The following is a 19,647-nucleotide window of genomic DNA, read 5'->3' as shown; positions in this document are numbered from 1 at the left end:
TACTTAAACAATTTGGGCCATAGTTTTTGTGAATGCAGTGGGACACCTGCCAGACGGAAGCAGGGTCACTGGAGATAAGAGGAAGAATTTGTAACTTTGGGCATCTAACTTAGGGTGCACCTGGCTAGTTGTCTCAGTTCAGGGACACAATGATCATGCACACTGCCTACAATTTAACACAGTTTGGGTTTTGTCTGGAGTAATGAAAGGTTCATCTGGCATATTCTTCTTCCATAATCTCTGTCTCTGAAAAACATTTGGATGCAAAAGATGCATCCAAACTGGTATCTACTGGTATCTATATATATTTGAGCAAAAACAGTAGAGGATTTAGATGCCTCAATGAATAGTCCAGACTCTCAGGTGGTCAGAAGGCCCTCCTGCTGGGGATTCGAGGAACCTAAGTTAGGATCCAGCCTAACTCCAGTCATTATCTTTATGTTGCTGGTTGTAAACCAAACACTGGGCAGTGTGAGTTATGTGTTACTTAGCGTAGAATTTGGTCACCTATTAGTGACAGCAGTCTTGACTAAAGTGCTAGTATTTTGACACAGACAATGTTGACTGTGTTTATCTTATGCAGGACCAGAAACACGGTTTAAGAAAACGTAGCATTTTTACCTGAGTGGCTTAGAGGTTCCTACTGAGGGTTGTTAAATCATGTGTTCTTGCTGCAAATAGATCAGTAATTAAAGCCTTGCTATTGTCATTTGCATTCTTAGTTGCTTTGATCCCTTATCCTTGCCACAGTGTTGTGGGGAGCAATTCTGCAGTCCTATTACTAACAGTAGAAGTGTAAAGAGTAGATCTGCTACAGAATAAATGTCTGTGGTTGTTAAATTAACTTAACCGATCTCTTGGCAGGCGCGGACAAGTGCCAAGAAAAGGCAACAAAGAAAAGGAACTAAATGGAGAATAAGAAATCAATGCAGAACTTCATAAGTCTGTGAAAAATTATTTTTGTTTACATAAGGGGAGGCAGGCGAAAGATTCTATTTCTTGTCACTAGCTTTGATGAGAGCTGGATACCAGTCTCCCTTTTCTGCCTTTGAAAATTCCTCCATGGGCTTTTATGCTTTTTCCTGTTGTCATAGCAAACCACGTAATACTAAATATTACAGTACCTGTATGCAAAATTGCATAGAGAAATAATAAATCCTTAGAAATAAGTCACATTTCAACATTAATAAAGAAAAGCTGTTTGACAGAAATGCTGAACTGTATATTTATAAATTGTATATATATAAATTGTAAAATTCAAAGGACTAAAACAGGGAGCAGGGGACACTACATTTTAAAATGAATTTAAGTGTGCTCTTGCTCCTTTAATTTCAGTCCCAAAACACTTAACTTTTAAAAAAATAAATGAGGGTGACAAAAATTTTCATTTTAAAATATGACGTTTTTTTCCTCATGAAAATGGTATAATTCTCTAGCAAACAAATAGCCATGATTTCAGTAACAAATACAACTGGCATTACTCATACACGCTCCCTAGTTTGGAACACAAATCTTTGCTAACAATTTATGCATAAACGGTGTCTGCTAGTCTTCACACCTGCCTCCTGAGTCCCTGTGAATGTTTATGCATCCCACTGGTGCTCCTGGCTCTTTGTCTCTCAGCACCACATCACTTACGCCCACCAATGCACCAATTGAGCTGTTAGGTAACTCATTAAGGAAACACAGCTTGATGTCTGCAGCTGCTCAGAGCTTCTAAACTGCTTTCCTCATTAAATAAGTGCCATCCTGCATCCACTCCCTCTGTCGGAGACATATTAGGCCATTCCTCATACACATTACATTTTCTCTTTAAACAAAATGAAACACTGAACATAGCCTTTGTGTTAATCTAGAAGGGATTCCTCTGGGGTTACTTTCTTCATCCTTTACCAGACTAGTTAAACATGATAGATTCAGGGTCCTGGTTTGCCATTTGAGCCATATGTCTTAATACATCCTTTTTAGTTATGATACCCAGCAGCCTCCTAGAGGAGAAAAGGAAAGGAAAGGTCAACAATCATCTCATTTATCATGCTTTTTTTTTTTTCCTCTTTAGCTACAGGGACATTTTTAGTGCTTCCATTAACACTGTCCATCCTATTTCCTAGAAATTCTGTTTTATAAAAAGCATTCTCACCTCATGTATGTTTACTACCTCAGCCATGATCATTAAATGAAATATTTTGGGTTGTTATCTCCTTTTGTTGAGAACATGATTGAGCAAGGAGCTACAATTACCGACATTTCATATGACAAACTAATGAATTCCCTTAGGCTCAGGCTGCAGAGGATCCACAGCACAAAACCAAGGCACCAGTGACCTGATGTAGGACATGCATGGGGTTTAATAGTACACGAACTAAGCAAAAGCATGGGCTTTCTGAAACTCTCACTTTCTGACATAACACTTCCTTCAACTTTGAGTGATAATTTCACACTTATATGATACTAAATGAATTGTATCTGTCACAAAATGTGAGACTTATAGGTCATCTAGCCCCAAGAGTAAAAAAACTTTTTAACGCTCAATGTTCCAGGGTTTTTATTTATATTCCTTGAAGGCAGTGAGGCACTGAATTTTGAAACTATGTCCTTGTTAGAGCTATTCCACCTTTCATTTAGTGAAATGAACTAAAAGAACTCAAGATGAAAATTTCCAAATTGAAGCACCTCAAAACAGAACCTACACGTCTGTCCCAAGAAATGGTACTTGTTTTTTATAATGCTGAGTGCACTCTGTTGATACTAACAGATTATATGCAATGTATTTGAATAACAAAAAGGGGTTTTGCAGAAGACTAAATTTTAGTCTTCCACATTTGAAAATGATGGCTCTACTTTTGCGGTCCTGTTGTAAAGTTCCTTCTTACCACAAGATCCTGTGATGAGCAATACTCCCAAATTAACGGAAACCTCATTGGAACCACCAGATTTATTTCTACTGCATACTATGCAGCTTTATGCTCTTCTAATGTCATGTTTGCCCACACTTTTTCGTGGACTTTCAGTTTATATGACTTTGAACTTTCCATTAAAGAAAGCAGAATGAATTAATTTTCCTCAACTGACATCTTTATCACAGTCTTTATAAGTATCCAATCTAGCTGGATGTCTAGGAACAGGCACATCATTTGCAAACAATACTACTTGCCAGATCTGCTTCTGTTGAAAATGAAAATACAGTAGGAGTCACAACAGATTATTTTGTATTTATCTTTACCTTATTTAAATAAAAATACACTAAGGACTTGGCAGAATAGCATGAACCATGACTCCCAGTAGGAGCATTTTGGTTGTGAGTCTGATTTCTTTTGCTGCCCTGAAGAGAGACTGGGCACACTTCCCTTCGGTTTTCCACCCACAAAATAGGATATAAATATTCATCTGAGTGTCTCAGAGGTGCTGATTAATTAGTTACTATCTATACTTGGCTTTAGATGCACAAACAGTGTTTTTGTTAATGCTAAAGAAAATCTAAGATTCTTGAAGCGTGCTTGACTCAGCATCTACTCACCCACTGCGAGTGACAAGACACTGTCGGAGTCCAAGTTTCCGGAAGATATCTACCACGGTCTCCATTGGTGTGTGGTCAGTGACGGTGAAAGGGCTCAGGTTGAGAATACGCCGCAACTTCAGTGGATGGGGACTATTGGGTGGCAGTTCTGGGGGGTCCTCAGTGAAATACACAATGGAATTGCTCACCACCCCATCCTGACGCTGCCTTGCATTCTCTGCATAAAGAAAGATCAAGGCAGACTGTGAGTCAGGCCTGTTAATCAGGCTTGATAATAACAATGAAAAAACTATGTCCTCCCTTGGAAAGCAAAGGCAGTAGTAGCCTTTTGTCAGACAGTTACCGAGGTCCTAAGAGTTGAGGTCTTGGAGAAAACATGAGTTTCCTTCTGATATAGTTTGCTCAACATTTTTACAAATACATACTTTTACTTGATTGGCATAATGTTTTCCTGAATAAAAGCGTGGCTCATTGCATTCATTAACATCACTAATCCAAATCATTGTCAAATTCAAATGGTTATAGGATGTTTCCTCCATTGTGAGAATCACAACAGAAACTTCTATTGCACACATGAAGGAGAGGAGTCAACAGCCTGTATATGGTCCCAGTCGCTTTGGAGCAGCCTATTTGTTTCCTGATTTCTCAGTGGGGCTGATGAAACCTGAACATGGCAAATTTATTTATGAACGTAAAAGTAGCAAAAGACTAAATCACTTCCCAGGAATATGGGAGCAGTGTGGGTGTTATTCTAGAATGGCACACCTCTCCAGGTTGCAGGGAAAATTATGCACTTTTGCACTTAAGTTCTCAAATAGAGTTTATATAGAGAGACTCTAAAAGGGCAGAAAAAATAAGCTTCCTACTTAACAGAAGATACCAAAAGGAGGAACAATATATAGCAGTAAATGAGTTTGATACATTTTCCTCAACAGTATGTATTTGAACCTTTTCAAAAGGTCAAAAGCTTTCATTCATACTTTGATCAAACGATGAAGTGAACTGCACACTACAGCTGGAGTTTACACGATCAGTATAAGCCTTTTACTTTAAAGTATCACCCCACAAGAATTCTTAGCATAGAAGTGGTTTATTTTCTCTGTAGTGTTTACCTCATTTCTATTCATCACTACAGGGTGTGAACAACGTTTGAGATGGATTTCCAAATGAAAGGCTACTTGTCTTTCCCCAGAAAAAGTATATCTTTTGTTTGGCTCTGAGGGTTTCATTCTTTCTTTTTTTTTTTTTTTTCTTTTTTTCTTTTTTTCTTTTTTTTTTGTATAAATTCTTGGAAATGGTATGAATTGTTATCTTTGATTAATATAGGCTGCTTCTGTTCTTGAGAGGCACAGCAAATCAGACATACTCAAAGCATATGTATATATTCTTGGAGCTCATTTCCATCAATCAAAATGCAGAAACTTGCTTCTGCAACTTGTAATGTGTAGACAGTAATGGTTTCCAACATGTTCCAGCTGCACTTTTTTCCTTGTAATGATCATTGTCTTGTAATATTTCTGGAACCAGAGCAGTGCTGGCTCAAACCTAGTATCACTATATTATGATTCTCAACTTTCTCACTCCACATATTACAAGTCCTATTGCAATTTATAGGAATGATGCTAACTTTGTCTCATCTTGTTTTGATTCATACATCCAATTTCAAGTGTGAACATGCCTGCATAACTCTTTGATATATGATCTGCAGTAAGAGGTATCATTAATCAAACTGAAGGTAAGTCCCACCCTTTGATAAAAGCCCTTGACAGCTAGGTATTTCCTTCCTGAAGCTGCACCCAAAGCAACAGGCCCAAGCACTTTAGTTACTACTTGCTGTTCCCAAAGCAGCAATGACCCTGGACAACAGTGATTAGCCAAAGCCATGACTTCACTCTTCAAAGCCAAACATCTCTCTGGAGCAACTTGAATGATGTAGTAATTTTGAGCAAATTCAGTAGCATCATAAAAATGGTGGACTTTATATGCAATCTCACTGCATGGAGGAGTTAAGAGAGAAGGTAAAACGGAAGAACAGATGATTTTTGCAGTCAGTGGATAAGGAAAATAGATATAACTTAACAGAAGGAGTGGATGGTGATGTCTGGCTCTACAGAGTAATCAATACAGAAGACTTTTGTCATAGCTACAGAGTGAATTAATTCTCCCAAATGTGAAATGGCCTCTCATATTCAGGAGTTCACAGCCTATGTTAACTATGTTGCTCTTTCAATTCCACATTGGGGAAAGCACATTATGCCGGCTACCTGGTTTGTGTCCTGGATTCTGCCTTCTGTACAACACCTCTGAAGCTAGCCAAATGAAAAAAGAGCTTTACAGAGTCAAATACTCCCTGACTGTAAGACTGTAAAGTAGGAGTCATCTTAAACATAGACACATATTCCCAGAGGGTGACTCTGACCACCCAAGTTCACCTGACCTGCTTGCCCGCCTGCTCAACAAGGACCAACAGAAGGACTCAATCCTCCTGAAGGTGCTTCAGAGCAATCACAAGTGGCATTGCCATCCACTTTACAGGGACTGGATACATTTCTAGAGCAAGTCAGTTGTGTGAGGGAATTTCTCCCGTGAATTCCCTGGGTCTGCACACTGCAGATGCACATTTAATCAAGCAAGAGAAAGCTGAAGTTTCTTAGCTGAAAGCATATACTCAGAAATATTCTATGATTGTATATAATGTCACAACATGTCATTGCATAGAGGTACCAAAGCTAGTTCAAACTGAGGATACATTCTGTGGAGCACTATGTAGTGAAAGCAGAGATACATCTGCAAGCCTTACTCTGATTTTCCAAAGGCCTCATTCTCTGGCTACAGGGCTGCACAGATGGGGCTATACTGGTTGTAGAGATTACTCCAGTATCTCTGGATGCTGTCAGGCTGAACAGGAGATAAGAACCCGAACAGGAGAATAAAAGATGCTTTACCACATGTGATGTCTGTCTCCTGGCCAGTAATTTTATAGTTTAGAGAGACTTAGGGTATGGCTCCATGAACACAACTGTGAAGCAAGCTGAGGTGGAAGTTCACAACACATTCTCTGTCATACAACACATACTCTGTCATTATTTATTACCCAAGAGCAGAAACGACTCCTGCAATAAATGCAAAGCAACTTTACCCTTCAGTGAAGGATTAACTATCAAAAAATTGCTAGCTTGGTACAAAACCAGTGTTTTGCTCTGCCCTGTACTGGAATCATATACCATGTCTCTTAGAAAAGTGATACCAAATCTAGATTTTAAGTCACAAAGACACAAACCATACTCACCTAAAATTATGAAGTACTGGAAAGATTAACTGTTGTATCACAGAGTTGGCCCAGAATGAAATCAGGGAGCAGTCATGTCCAGCACAAGAGAAAGACCATTACCAAAGGTCCCTTACAGCTAAGCCTCTTAGGAAAACTTATCTATGAAGATAAGATTTTGGTTTTAAATCTCAGTTCTGTCTCTGATCCTATTAAAGATACTCTTAATTAGATCAGGTCAGGACACAGTACCTTTTCTTCTGGAATACGTGGATGTCAGAGAAACAGTTTTCAAACAGGAAAGCATTTTGATCTAAAATGTTCACTGAGTTTATTCTTAATTAATTTCTTTGTTATTGTGCATAGCTGGGCATTTTCACATATCTCCTAGCAAGCCTATTCAACCATGTTGAATTTATGTTGCCATTTATGACCTGAATCAAAAGATTCAGCTGCTCAAACTTATGACTCACTTCAGACTGTGTCAGATCTTTCTGGTTTTGAAGTGAGGGCTTTGCACCTTCACTCCATGCAGTTTTCTCACTGACATACCTCTCTGCAAGGGAGACGCAGAAGGCTATAAAGTTAGGATGGCAGCAAGTGTTACAGCCCTGACATGGCATGCACACTGTAAAAGCCAGACATGGGGCAGGCCAAAAACATTTAATTAAGGTTTTTTACTTCTCACAGGGGATTGCAGAAGACATTTGAAAATTATTAGCAAAAGTAGGATAAAATACAAACTATTTCATAAATGGCATAAACTCTTAGCATTTATGCTTTTGGTGAAACTACAGGCACATACTTACTATCCTAGATTGGATGTACACCTTTTGTTACTACCAAAGAAAGATTAGCCCTCAGACAAAACTGGTTGTTTAAAGAGGGCATTGCAGCAGACTTGGACCTTACTTTGGTGTATTTAAAATTCTCTTATACTGAGACTGGTATGCAGAGGATTATGACTTCATAGACCCTTTTTTTCCCTTCTTTTTAGAGGAAGAAGCAACCAGTGATAGTGTGTTTTTAACAAAATAAATAAATTAATTAATTAAATTGCCATACACCTTGGAAGTTAAGTTGCAATTGTGTAGTTAGAGGAGCTGTAAAACTGGCAGCAATATCTGTTCTGCTTTCCTGTGTTTTGAGAAATTCCTTATAAATGCAAAATTAATTGAGTTCATAGACTCTTTTCTGTGTAATTGCAATGGCAACTTACGCCACAGAAGGGCAAAAAACAGAAATGCATTTCTTACTGAAGAGAATTCTGCATTGCATATTATAGGGAGAAAATTGGGCTCTGTCATTTCTTTTTCTCTTCTGTATCCCAGCACTGATGAATTTCTGCTATTGGATGAGAAGAGAAAAACCAAGTAACAGCTGAACACCCCTGAATAAATGAATATAAATTTTAGGTCTGATCACTTGGAATGAATCTCTTTACATCTGATAGACAGAAATACACATGTATCCAAAAATGTGCTTTTAAAGAGCACCATTCTTTCAAATCTCATTTTAGTTTTGTGAGAAGTCCTTGTGAGCAGGAAAGTAGGCTTCTAAACCCAAGTTTCTATTTAGGGATTTTCTTTTCTGAAGAGTATAGAAGTTTCCTCAGCTCCATCTGAGACAGCAGCTTTTTTAAAGGTACCTGAAGCAGAAGGATGAAACAGGCTCACACAGAGAGGAATAATTCCTTTTCAGGGAGATTAGGATATTCCTAATTCACCCCTCTGCAAAGTATAAGGCAGCCATGCCCTGCCAGCAGCCTGTCTGGCCGCCTGGGTGGCCTTCAGCACCATAGGACTCAGATTGAGAGCAGACCATGGAGTTGATTTCCCAGGCTTGCAGACCTCTGCAGACTTGGGTCTCTGGGTATAAGGAAGGTGGAAACGCTTTCATATAACACATCTTTGCGATCCCCACCTAGCCATTAGACCATACAGGAAAGGATCTGATGGGTCAAAATCCTTATGGATCTAGATCATGCTGTAAGTTAACCGGCTAGCTCTACACCGGATGTTTAACAAAACTCAACCATCCTTTAACAAGAATTGAGATCTAATCACATCGACATCCTCCAATTAAAAGTTTTCCATCTCTAGTGCAAAACACCTGCACGTGAGAAAAAATTGAGATAGTGAAACAAACAGAAATACATGGACATGCAACTTGTCACAGGGTGACAAAGGTTAGCAACTGCCCCAGCTGCCACTGGAAGCCCATGAGACTACAGGAAGCTCAGCACCACAGTGACATTTGATCTGGTTCTGGCAAACTTCTGGTCATACAAGTCGTGCTTATCTTTATTGTCTCTAGCACATTGTATTGTACTATTGTGAGTGACAACAAAATTATCTCACAAACATCAAGGCTACAGTTGCAATAGAAGAGCTTCCAGCTATGTGTCCTAGCAACAAGTAAAAGCCAGATTTGTGGAAAATTTGGCTTGGTTCTTATTTATCCACTCTTCAAGGTGAACAACACTGTTAACACCCTATGCTGTCAAAATCCCTAATGAAGTCACACTCACACATATACAGATACTCTCTACTCACTTATTGCAAGAATCAGCTCTCGTCTCTGTGCAAATCCAATAAGTCTCTCCGAGTCTTTTGAAACCACGACTGGAAAGCCATTGTAGTCAGTCTCCTTGATTAATGTCTCAACATCCTCCACAGTCATGCTGTCCTGTGTCAGAACAGAGAGAGGAGCTTCACCACGCCTTGGTCTCATGACATCTGTTGCCAGGGTTCGGTGTGTAAATTCATCCTTCACATCCAGAAACGGGTAACCATTCAGATGAATGTGAGCTTCATAGATCCCTTCTTTCCCAAAGGCATCTGCCACCCACTTGCTTGTGACAGCTGCAGCCATGAGAGGTACAATATACTCCAGGCCTCCAGTCAGCTCAAACATAATCACCACCAGAGAGACCGTCATTCGGGTAACACCACCTGCCAACAAGGAAAGCAGTCACATTCCCCTCAGTGCTCTTTAAGTGTACATGCTAAGCAACTCATTCCTATTTTTGTGTCTTACACTCTAAAAGCCATGAGATTATTCATGATGACTACTTTGCCCTTATACTTTGTGAAGTATTTGGGGGATATTTACATGAAGAAAGAGATTTTTCATGTGCTGCAATTTTCATCAAAAAGGTTGAGTGAACTTGTTCAAGCCAAAGATGCCAACATTGAAAAGCAAATATTGAATGCTAAAAGCTTGTGCTGTCAAACCAGAAAGCATGCAAAAAAACCTCAGCTACACTGAATACTTCGGAAACTAAACCTGAAAATAACTCCAAGGATCAGCTAAGTACCATGGCTGGGACAGGCAGGAGTACAGACTAGGGAGCATTGACAGCTGGTCTTTCCATTGGGTTACCTGTAGCATTCACACTGAGAAGAAAACTGAGCATTATCTCCAGATATGCCATGGCTACAAAATTCTATACAAGAACAGTTTAGGGCCACTGACTGCAAGCTACATTACAGCTTAAACCCAAGATGTTGGTATTAGTATAACACCCAGTTTGAACCCAGACAACTTGGTCTAAAGCTACGTCTAGGCATGCAGCTATAGACAGGGTTGTAGTTATATTTTTCAATCCTTTTCCTCATATTACAAGCATACTTACTCCTTCAGTTTACATTAAAGGATAAAAACAATCATATAACTGTAGACAAGTGTGTATGTATCACTGAATTATTAGGTAACATTTCTTTGCCTCTGTTCAAAAGGTAAAAGTAATAAATCTGCTACTTTTAGGCCTCAAAATATGGCACCATTTTAGATGCGAGAAATCAGCAAACAGGTCATTAAAAGATGTTTTTAATCTAGCAACATACAGGAAAATTAAATTGTTGATTATTTAACACGATGATCCGGATATAGCTTTCATCTCAGGAATGCCTTAATGACTGAGCCTGAAAAGCTGGGAGCAGATATCACAGTAAGGATCGTTTAATACTTCCTCTACTTGTTACAGGCTTTCCCTAAGCAAGACAGAACACTGGGCTTACGAATGAGTGGTTATCATGCTGCTGTATGTCTCAATGTGCTATTAAAACCTCTGCACCTTGATTTGGACCTTTTGAAAGATGGTGTGACTGTTGACTAACCAATCAACAGGAATATCACAGCAAACATTTTGTGTGTTGTTTCTTTTATGAACATTAAGACCATTTATGGATAAGAAAAAGTGCTTTCCACTTTCTGACAGTAAGATTAAACCTAGTTATTGTTACATCAATACATTGCTGTAGGTGTTCATATTCACAATGGTCATCCAGATTGCCTTTAAAGTCTTTGGAGACAAACCAAATCCTTCAAGGACAAATTCATCCGTTCATTTGCCTGGTTTTAGATGTCTATTGCCAGATGAGACTGAACTTCTGAGTATCTCATTTTTCTGTATTGACTGTGACAAGTATCAACACAGCTCAGGCATTACTGTCTACATTACAGACAGTAAATTTAGACAGATAAATCCTACCCTTAGCTTCTCCATAACTGATCACACAGATGATCCAAACTTTGTTAACAAGAAATTCTGAAACTGACACTTTTCCAGCTCTTCTCTGAGTGCATCTTTTCACCCAATTACATTAAACATGTTATACCTCCCTACTGTTATTTTATCATCTAATGATTGTATCAATGATGACAACAAAAGGAGGTAAAACATGCACGTACAGAAGGGGAAAGACATGATAAGGTAAAAATGTGTTCAGATGGCATTCTTGCAACATTCCTGTTAGATTTATGCCCAGAAATTTGATGCATGAGGAAAGATTCAATGATCTAGCACTAAAAGTTAACAGGTCATTGTTTTTAAATCCAAGGACGCTTAGTGATTAAATGTAATCAAATACTGGCCTATGGTCAAAATGAAAACAAAAAGACAACCCAGTTGACCAGTGTGTGTTACACAGCCATAATAAGACACCATATTTTTACCTCTGTGTTGGTTAAGATTTGGCCAGACCTGGGAATCTGTTTCCTGCACTAGAGAGAGAGCACAATCTAAACAAGAAGTAGCTTTACTCCAGCTACTGTGAATTTCATTATACCTAAGGAATAACAAAACAAAAAAATACCTACTGAAATCAGTAGACTAACTTTAATTCTTTCATTCTTTGTGCATTTTTTCTTGTTGGTTTGGTTTGGTTTGGTTTTTTGTTTTTGTCTTTGTTTTGTTTATTGTTGTTTTTTTTTCAGATTAGAAGGAGCAGGCATTGGTGACTGCAAACTGCTTGTGTTGACTACCTGGTAGAGACCCTACTGGAGAGACCCTTTGAGGAAGCTGCCCATGCTTTAGCTCATCAAATTTCATCCAGAAAGCCAGCACAGAACCTAATACAAATGTAAAGCTGTCTTAAGCCAATTTGTAGGTGCCCAAATACCCATGTTACACATGCACAGTGATCAACAGGTACTGTACCCAAGCAAGCTGCCGCTCCCACCATAGCATAAAGTCCTGGTGTGACACAGTCTGCCCCAGGTCTGCACCAGTTCCTGAAGATGATCCAGTCATGATGGTGATACGCCAGCTGCTCTACTCCAATCCCAACCATCCTGCCAGCCATGGCTCCAACAGCCATACTGGGAATGAAGAGGCCTGAAGGGATCTTGAATAAAATATAGACACATGAGTGCATCAACAAAAATGACCAGTAATGAAATTATTGATCAAACCATTAATTGTTTATTATTGGAAACAAAAGAACACTTTTTCCTTATTAAAAGCTAGATCAGAAGGCTGTAGCTTTTTGGCAGCCTACAGTGATGTTCCCCATAGGCTTCTGCAGTGACTGAGTTTGTGCAACTACATGTATATTAACAGCTTTATGTAATTTTAATGCATTTTTATAGCCATTTTGAATCCTTCCTGCTGCATCACACTGAATTTGATAAATAAATGGTATTTCTGAATCATGGTCTGTTTTTAAAGCCAGGATGTTCCTGTTTTTGACTTTATTGCTTCCTCATCAGAAGCTGCTGATGGCTGTGTCATGGGCTTGAGAATAAGCCTGACTGAAAATAACATCTTGAATTCAATGCCTCTCACATGAAGTACTTTACAACTTTTCTGCTACTCCTTCAGGCTAAATCAAACCAGATTTTAAATTAAATGTCAAGCACAGAATAAAATTTTAGAGAAAAGTGGCTGAGTGCTCAGAGGCAGATATTTCTTCATCTCAGTTTGCTATGTATTCTCCTGGAAGCTCTATGAATCATTACCTTCTTGTATGCTACACAGACAAGTCACAAATCATTAAAAAAAAAAAAAAAAAAAGAAAAGAAAAAAAGGAGAAGAGGGGGAGGAATAGAAAGAGGTAGAGAAAGAGGTAGAGAAAGGAAAAAGGAAAAAGGAAAAAGGAAAAAGGAAAAAGGAAAAAGGAAAAAGGAAAAGAGAAAAGAAAAGGGGAAGGAGAAAGGGAAAATGGAAAAGGAAAAAGGAAAAGGGGAAAAAGGGAAAGGAGAAAGGGGAAAGGGAAAAAGGGAAAAAGGGAAAAAGGGAAAAAGGGAAAAAGGGAAAAAGGGAAAAGGAAGGCAGGTCATTTTGCCCATTTTGCCTCAGCCAAGTGAATTTTTTCTTAGATGTCAAGCTGGAGACAAATTTCCTAGCGGAGAAGACAAACATTGCAAGGACTTGCAAGCATAGACTTTTTGTTATTTTTAGAGAGAAAAGCTATTTATTTCTTCTGGATTCTAAAAATACACTTTGGGCTTCCTAGAGAACTAAACTAACAACCTTGGCATGGCCCAAAAGCATTAGTGATGATAACAGCAGAAGCTCCTCCACAATATATTGTTAATTTTGCTGATACAATCAGATCAGGCCTTCAAAATTTGGTGGGTAAATGTATTTTGCCTGTTCTTTTTCAGAATATTTAAAACTGTCAATTGCTTCTAAGGAATTTTAAATACATCAAATGAAGAACTATACATGTATGTCAAATGAAGACCCGAACTCAGACGTTATAGCTAATGAACGAGCATAATAAAAACTGGCTGCCAGCTGCAGCACAAATCACATTCTGCAGTAAAGGGCATCTTGTTTCAAACCCTCCTCCAGGAATATTACACCTGTAACATCCAAGTGCTCTTAAACTCCCACTCATTCTCCCTGCTCAAGAAATCAGCAGAACTCAATCACTCATCCTGATTGACCTGAACACAGAACCACAGAATCACAGAATCACAGAATTTCTAGGTTGGAAGAGACCTCAAGATCATCGAGTCCAACCTCTGACCTAACACTAACAGTCCCCACTAAACCATATCCCTAAGCTCTACATCTAAACATCTTTTAAAGACTTCCAGGGATGGTGACTCCACCACTTCCCTGGGCAGCCTGTTCCAATGCCTAACAACCCTTTCGGTAAAGAAGTTCTTCCTAACATCCAACCTAAAACTCCCCTGGCGCAACTTAAGCCCATTCCCCCTCATCCTGTCACCAGGCACGTGGGAGAATAGACCAACCCCCACCTCGCTACAACACAATTTAGTAGTTGTCATCAGGGATGTCCCAAATGGAGAAAACATGATAGAAAATCAAACTTCAAGCAATTTCCTCTTATTTTTCTGATAACTGGCATTCTAAAGGATAGATCTTCAGTTCAAGCTCTGTTTTTAAGAGAAAAAAATGAGATGCCTTAGCTTTGAGTATGGCATACCATATAGTGTATAACTCGGAATAACTTCACATCATCTGCTGCAGTGAGATCCAGAACTAAATTCTCAGATCATGGGAGCTGTAGACAGACAGATATGTGTTTTATATGGGCTCCAGCAATCAGATACATAAAACTCGCCACAGACAGCTTTGTATATATTGAAAGCTTGGATAAATTGTTCTTGGATCTTTCATCACCCATTTATGGGAAGGAGGAGGAGCAGAAGGAAAAAGCTGCAAATCTAGAATAATCAAATCATACATCTATCAGTCCTCCCACTCCCTCGTTCTTCCAGGCTGAAGTGCTTAAAAAGATTCAAAAATAGAAGCTTTCAGCTACTTTTATATCCTTGTGAGATTGTAAATGTGTAAATCAGTAAACTGAAAGCCATTACTTCCCTAAGCATAGCTACCTTGAGGCACATGAAGACATTAATCCAACAAGACAAACAACCATGTAAACAGTCTGTGTCTCTGGTAGAGCTGAAAGACAGCTGCAGTGGGAATCACACTGAATTTGCTCATTGGCAGCAGTGGATTTAAATGCCCTTCCAGATAACTTTTTCACTTAATAAAGCCAAAGAAAATTAGAAGGTGCAAAATAGCAGGGCTTGTCCCTCTGCTGCCATCTGGGCCTGCAGAGTGAGGTGCTGGCAGGCCAGAGGACCAGCAGACATCACAACAACCTGTGCACAGCTGAGGTCAGGCACACCCACACCACATCAGACAGACCACAGCTGCTGACCACAACCCATCTGTGCCTTGGGACAGAGACAGCTTCAGTGCTAAATGCAAAGCTGTGGTGCCACGGCAGGCTCTGCACCACTCCCCCATTTACCTTCATGCCAAAAGTGAATATCGTGATGACAATTTTGAACACCAAAGCCAAGGCAAGCTGCCACATGGCAGTGTAGACTCCAGGGCCAGCAGGTCTGTCAGGAATGTCATCCACTGGCCTGGTCATGTTTGGGTCATTGATGTAGTCACAGAGCTGCGAGGACTCCAGGGCACCGCAGTCATTGAAGAGCTCCGAGATCAGCTCACTGGTGCTCCTCCGGGTGTATGGGTTGGGGTAGGCGATGATGGCAGTGATAGCTGTTATTGCAATAACCTCCAGCACTGGGTATTTCCCAAGCCTGGTGGTTTTTCGTCTCCTGCACCAGGCAATGTTGCATCGGATAAAGAGGGTCCCCCAGAGGCCACCAAAAACACCGAGCAGAATGAAGGGGAAGAGCTCAGCCATGTACCAGGGGGTATGGTACTCCACGTAGAAAAGGACCAGTCGGCTGTTTCCAAAAGGATTGATGGACCTCAGTGTGAAGGCAGCCACGAGAGCAGCAAAAAATGACCTCCAGAGGGTTTTCAGAGGAAAGTAATAACTGACCTAAAACCAAGCAGAGACAGTCAACACTTCACTGAGTGTGATGGAGGACATTGGTTTTAATTATTTGCGTGAGCATTGTGCACAGTAGGCTGCCATAGCGTTTAATCTGTGATTGCATCTGACTGTACTGAGAACACCAGTTGTTACTGCAGCCAGAATGTGTTCACAAAGGTATTAGAAAAGGCATTTTGAGATTTTGGTTATGGAGCAGCAACCAGTGAAAAATCAATGGACCTAAATTCAAAGTTGCTGGCTAGAGAGGGTAAGACAGGTGCTCAGCAGCTCATGCCATGCTGCAGCTATCAGAGAGCCATAGAAAACTCAGCACAGTGATACATTTCCAGATTGAATCATTTTATTCATTTTCAGGAAGCCAGTGATCATCTTTTATTCAAATTATGCTAAAACACCTGGCTATTTCTTACTACTAGAAATCAAAGATTATTTTTGCTTTAGAAGAAAAATAAGCATATAAATATTTGAAAAAATGAAGAGGACTCTTAGGAAAAGACATCAAAAGAAAATATATTTACTGAAACAAATGAACTGCCAGGTCTCACCTCTTCCAGACTAAAAAGTACACCTCCAATTGGAGCCCCAAAGGCAACAGAAACTCCTGCGGCTGCCGCGGCTGAAAGCACCTACAAAGCAAATATTTATGTACAAGGCATGAGTCCTTTGAAACACTGAGTATCTGGAAAGGGAAATAAAGGATGGTTTGAGCCAAACTCACCTCTCTCCTCTTTCCTTCATTCTTGCTGTACTTTGAGAAGAGGCTGCTGAAGAAGTTTCCACAGCAACAGGCCACGTGGACTAAGGGCCCTTCTTTCCCAAGGCTGAGGCCTGAAGATACCACCAGAACCAAGGTGACTGTTTTGATTAAAAGTGTCCACTTTCCCAGGTAGCCCCTAATAATGAACCCACTCAAGATGGTTTTTATCTGGAAAGCAGGAAGAACATGTTGAAGAGCTGAAGAAACCTGAACTACTCTGAACTTGCAAATGGAGTTAAAACCTCAGTGGAATTAAAAATTACAGACTACTTGAAAAGAGACAGTGATGGAGAGAAAGAAACCCTAGGTAGGGCAACTTTCCCACAGTGATCTCTGAGCAGGGGTTAAGCAGACCACACTTTTACTGTTATTATGGGTGGTCCCCCATGTCGGTAAGGAGCCTCACAGGGATCAATAGAAATGTGAAACTCTTACATATCTTCTTGGCTTACAGGATCAGAGTTAAACTAGACTGAACTTTAACAAAGCAGAAAAAAAGCAAATAAACAAGCACAGGCTTTTCCCAGTTAAAACAAGGGGGAAAAAAGTTCTAAATATTTGGAATGGCCACGAGATAAAAGCATGCAAGAATTATGAAACAAGAAAGTCCAAGAGATCTTATTTTTACACGTTTCCTCTTAATTTTGCATACAAGCAGCTTGGATAGAGTGCAATGCACATGCATTAAACACATGCTGCAGGGGGATTTGGATTTGGAAACTAGCTCTGGAAAGGAACTAGAGTTGAGTGTTACCCTCACATGTGATTTACCACTTGATAACAATGATGGGGGACATGGAGGGTCATGCCCACATTTAGCAGCAAAAGTGGGAACTAGAATAAGGAGTTGTATTGCTATTGAAAGCCAAACCTCTACTTTATTAACTATGGTTTTAAAACAATAATTAAGAAAATGAATTGACTGAGAGTGTTTAAATAATAGTGTTTTTGCTGGACTCATCTTAACAGCAAGTACTATTAAAAGCATTTCTTGCAAACAAATATAGATATCAAGTAAAACTGATTTTGAGTGGCACAAGTGGTTCTGAAAATTGTTTTCTATAAACTAGATTTACAGTTAACCATGAAAAATGTTTAAACATACTTAGAGATGTATCAAATATGTAACAAATGATGTAACAAATATGTGACTACTTTGAAACATGGAAATTTTATTAATATTCCAAATTATTTGCAGGTGGGTTTTTTTTGTTTGTTTGTTTTGTTTTATTTTTTCCTGTATTTGGCTATGGAACTTTTGGATGCTTCTCCTAGAGATAAAGAAAAAAGTATGCAAAGATTTCTAAATTTTGGGCTGTTGGTTCTGTTTGCTAGATTCCTAAATAATAATCTCAGTAGTTCTGTAGCACTTCTAACAAAAGATTGTTATGATTTCAAAAAAATTGCGTAGTTAAGCTGCTTTAATTACAGGGTCCACCACTCAATGACTCAATATGGATTTAGGCTCAATATACAAAATATCAAAAACGTAGTAGAGATTTTGGCAGTCATAATGCTGTCATACCAGCATGACATTGTGTGCAAAGACACAATTTGCAGGAGATAGCCAGGCACTTTTCAGACATCCCAAATGATGGGCATCTCACATCTTTAGTTGCTTAGGAAATTTTACATTTGTTGTCCTCCCCTGTTATTTTACTTTGCTTTTGTTTTAAAGCTTCGCCTAAAAATTTCTGTCTTGTAACTGGTCCAAGTAATTTCATCCAAAGAAAACACTGTATAATCTCCTCATAAGTGCCTTAGACACAAAAAGTTGGACTCCATAAAATGATGACTGGGAGCTGTCAGTTTTTAATTCAATATACATACTTTTTCATTGGCAGAGCTCAACAAGCCACAGTGGCGTTTGAACATTTTCTGCTATGAAAATTTTTGACAGGTAGGTTAGACAAAGGAATGATTGCACATGAGGTGGAAAGACAATCCTCTTGTTCCTAATGCTACCTGATAGTACAGTTCTAGAATAGAAAAAGGCAGTAAATGATCTTTTTTTTGTTGTTGTTTGTTTGTTTGTTGGATGTCCATCCATAAACAGAAACTCACCTCTGGGATTCCAGAGCCACAGGCATAGGGAGCAAACACTCTGACCAGGGAGACTGCCAGGAAAGCAAAACATAGAGCCCACATAATGTACAGAAAATAGTTTAGAATGTAAGCACTTGCACCCTAGAAAAATAACAGTAACAAACATTGTTAGACAAATACAGGTTGGTAAATCTCATGCTTCTTCTAGGGATCATGATGGCATGAATCCCAGTCTTTTCATTTAAATGCCAGCTGCTGCTTTGGCTCAAGAAGGACAAATAATATACTCATAAAAAATATTTGCTACCTATGTGAAAAAGTAGCATACTAAGATATAACTAACACAATCTGTTCAGTTGGCTTGCAAGGGACACAAACACCTTAAACAGAGCATTTTTCAAGCACTGAAAAATAAAGCCAACAACAAAAGTTCCAAGACTTCAAACAAATCTGTCATAAGGGCAAAAGTAATTGGTAATAAAAAAGCACCTACTGAAGCAAACTGCTGTGTTCACCCCATGGCAGGTGACAGGACATGAGACCCTGATACATCTTTTTCTGAGGGCTGGTATTCAAAGGTCAGGTGCTGATCTTTTCAGACTGTATCCCTGTTCATATTAGCAGCCACTTTAGTTAGCCAGTAGAAGGGTGAAAGCATAAATAAATCCTTTCTTTCTGTAACACACTATCTATGATACAGTTGAGAATAATTTGAAAACACAGTATATTAACAGACCCAACTCACACACATCACAATCATTTGCCCATGATATTTTAGAAGTATTCCAGTCATCAATAAAAAACAATCTGCAGGCTAAACATCTTTACTGACAGAATGGAAATGCTAACGATCATTAGCTATGGTTGACTGTGTAGTGGTCCTATAGCAAAAACATAGTCAGTAGTTATTTTCAAGTGTTCTACCTGCCTCAAAGGTCAAGCAAAAATTGTTGTTAAAGTCTGCCTTAAATTACCTCTC

The 19,647-nt window shown here is 39.2% G+C and overlaps 1 protein-coding gene across 2 annotated transcripts in view; it reads right to left on the bottom strand.

Moving 5' to 3' along the window:
• Window positions 1-1,897: 1,897 nt before the first annotated feature.
• The window catches only part of CLCN4 (chloride voltage-gated channel 4), a gene marked incomplete at both ends in the record, with an annotated part of 29,254 nt that continues 11,504 nt past the window's right edge, over window positions 1,898-19,647 (bottom strand). The window contains 8 exons of one of the 2 annotated variants that reach the window (XM_084305141.1): window positions 1,898-1,988; window positions 3,518-3,734; window positions 9,341-9,739; window positions 12,229-12,415; window positions 15,305-15,850; window positions 16,411-16,491; window positions 16,584-16,790; window positions 18,687-18,809. In XM_084305141.1, coding sequence (XP_084161267.1) covers window positions 1,898-1,988; window positions 3,518-3,734; window positions 9,341-9,739; window positions 12,229-12,415; window positions 15,305-15,850; window positions 16,411-16,491; window positions 16,584-16,790; window positions 18,687-18,809 — 1,851 coding nt within the window. The remainder of the gene's footprint in view (window positions 1,989-3,517; window positions 3,735-9,340; window positions 9,740-12,228; window positions 12,416-15,304; window positions 15,851-16,410; window positions 16,492-16,583; window positions 16,791-18,686; window positions 18,810-19,647) is intronic. The other variant, XM_084305142.1, reaches the window with a different exon arrangement.

Source organism: Netta rufina, assembly GCF_964035555.1.
Source record: "Netta rufina genome assembly, chromosome: 1".
NCBI lineage: Eukaryota > Metazoa > Chordata > Aves > Anseriformes > Anatidae > Netta > Netta rufina.
Note: the sequence above shows the minus strand (reverse complement) of the source record. Positions and strands in the feature narration are given on the sequence as shown.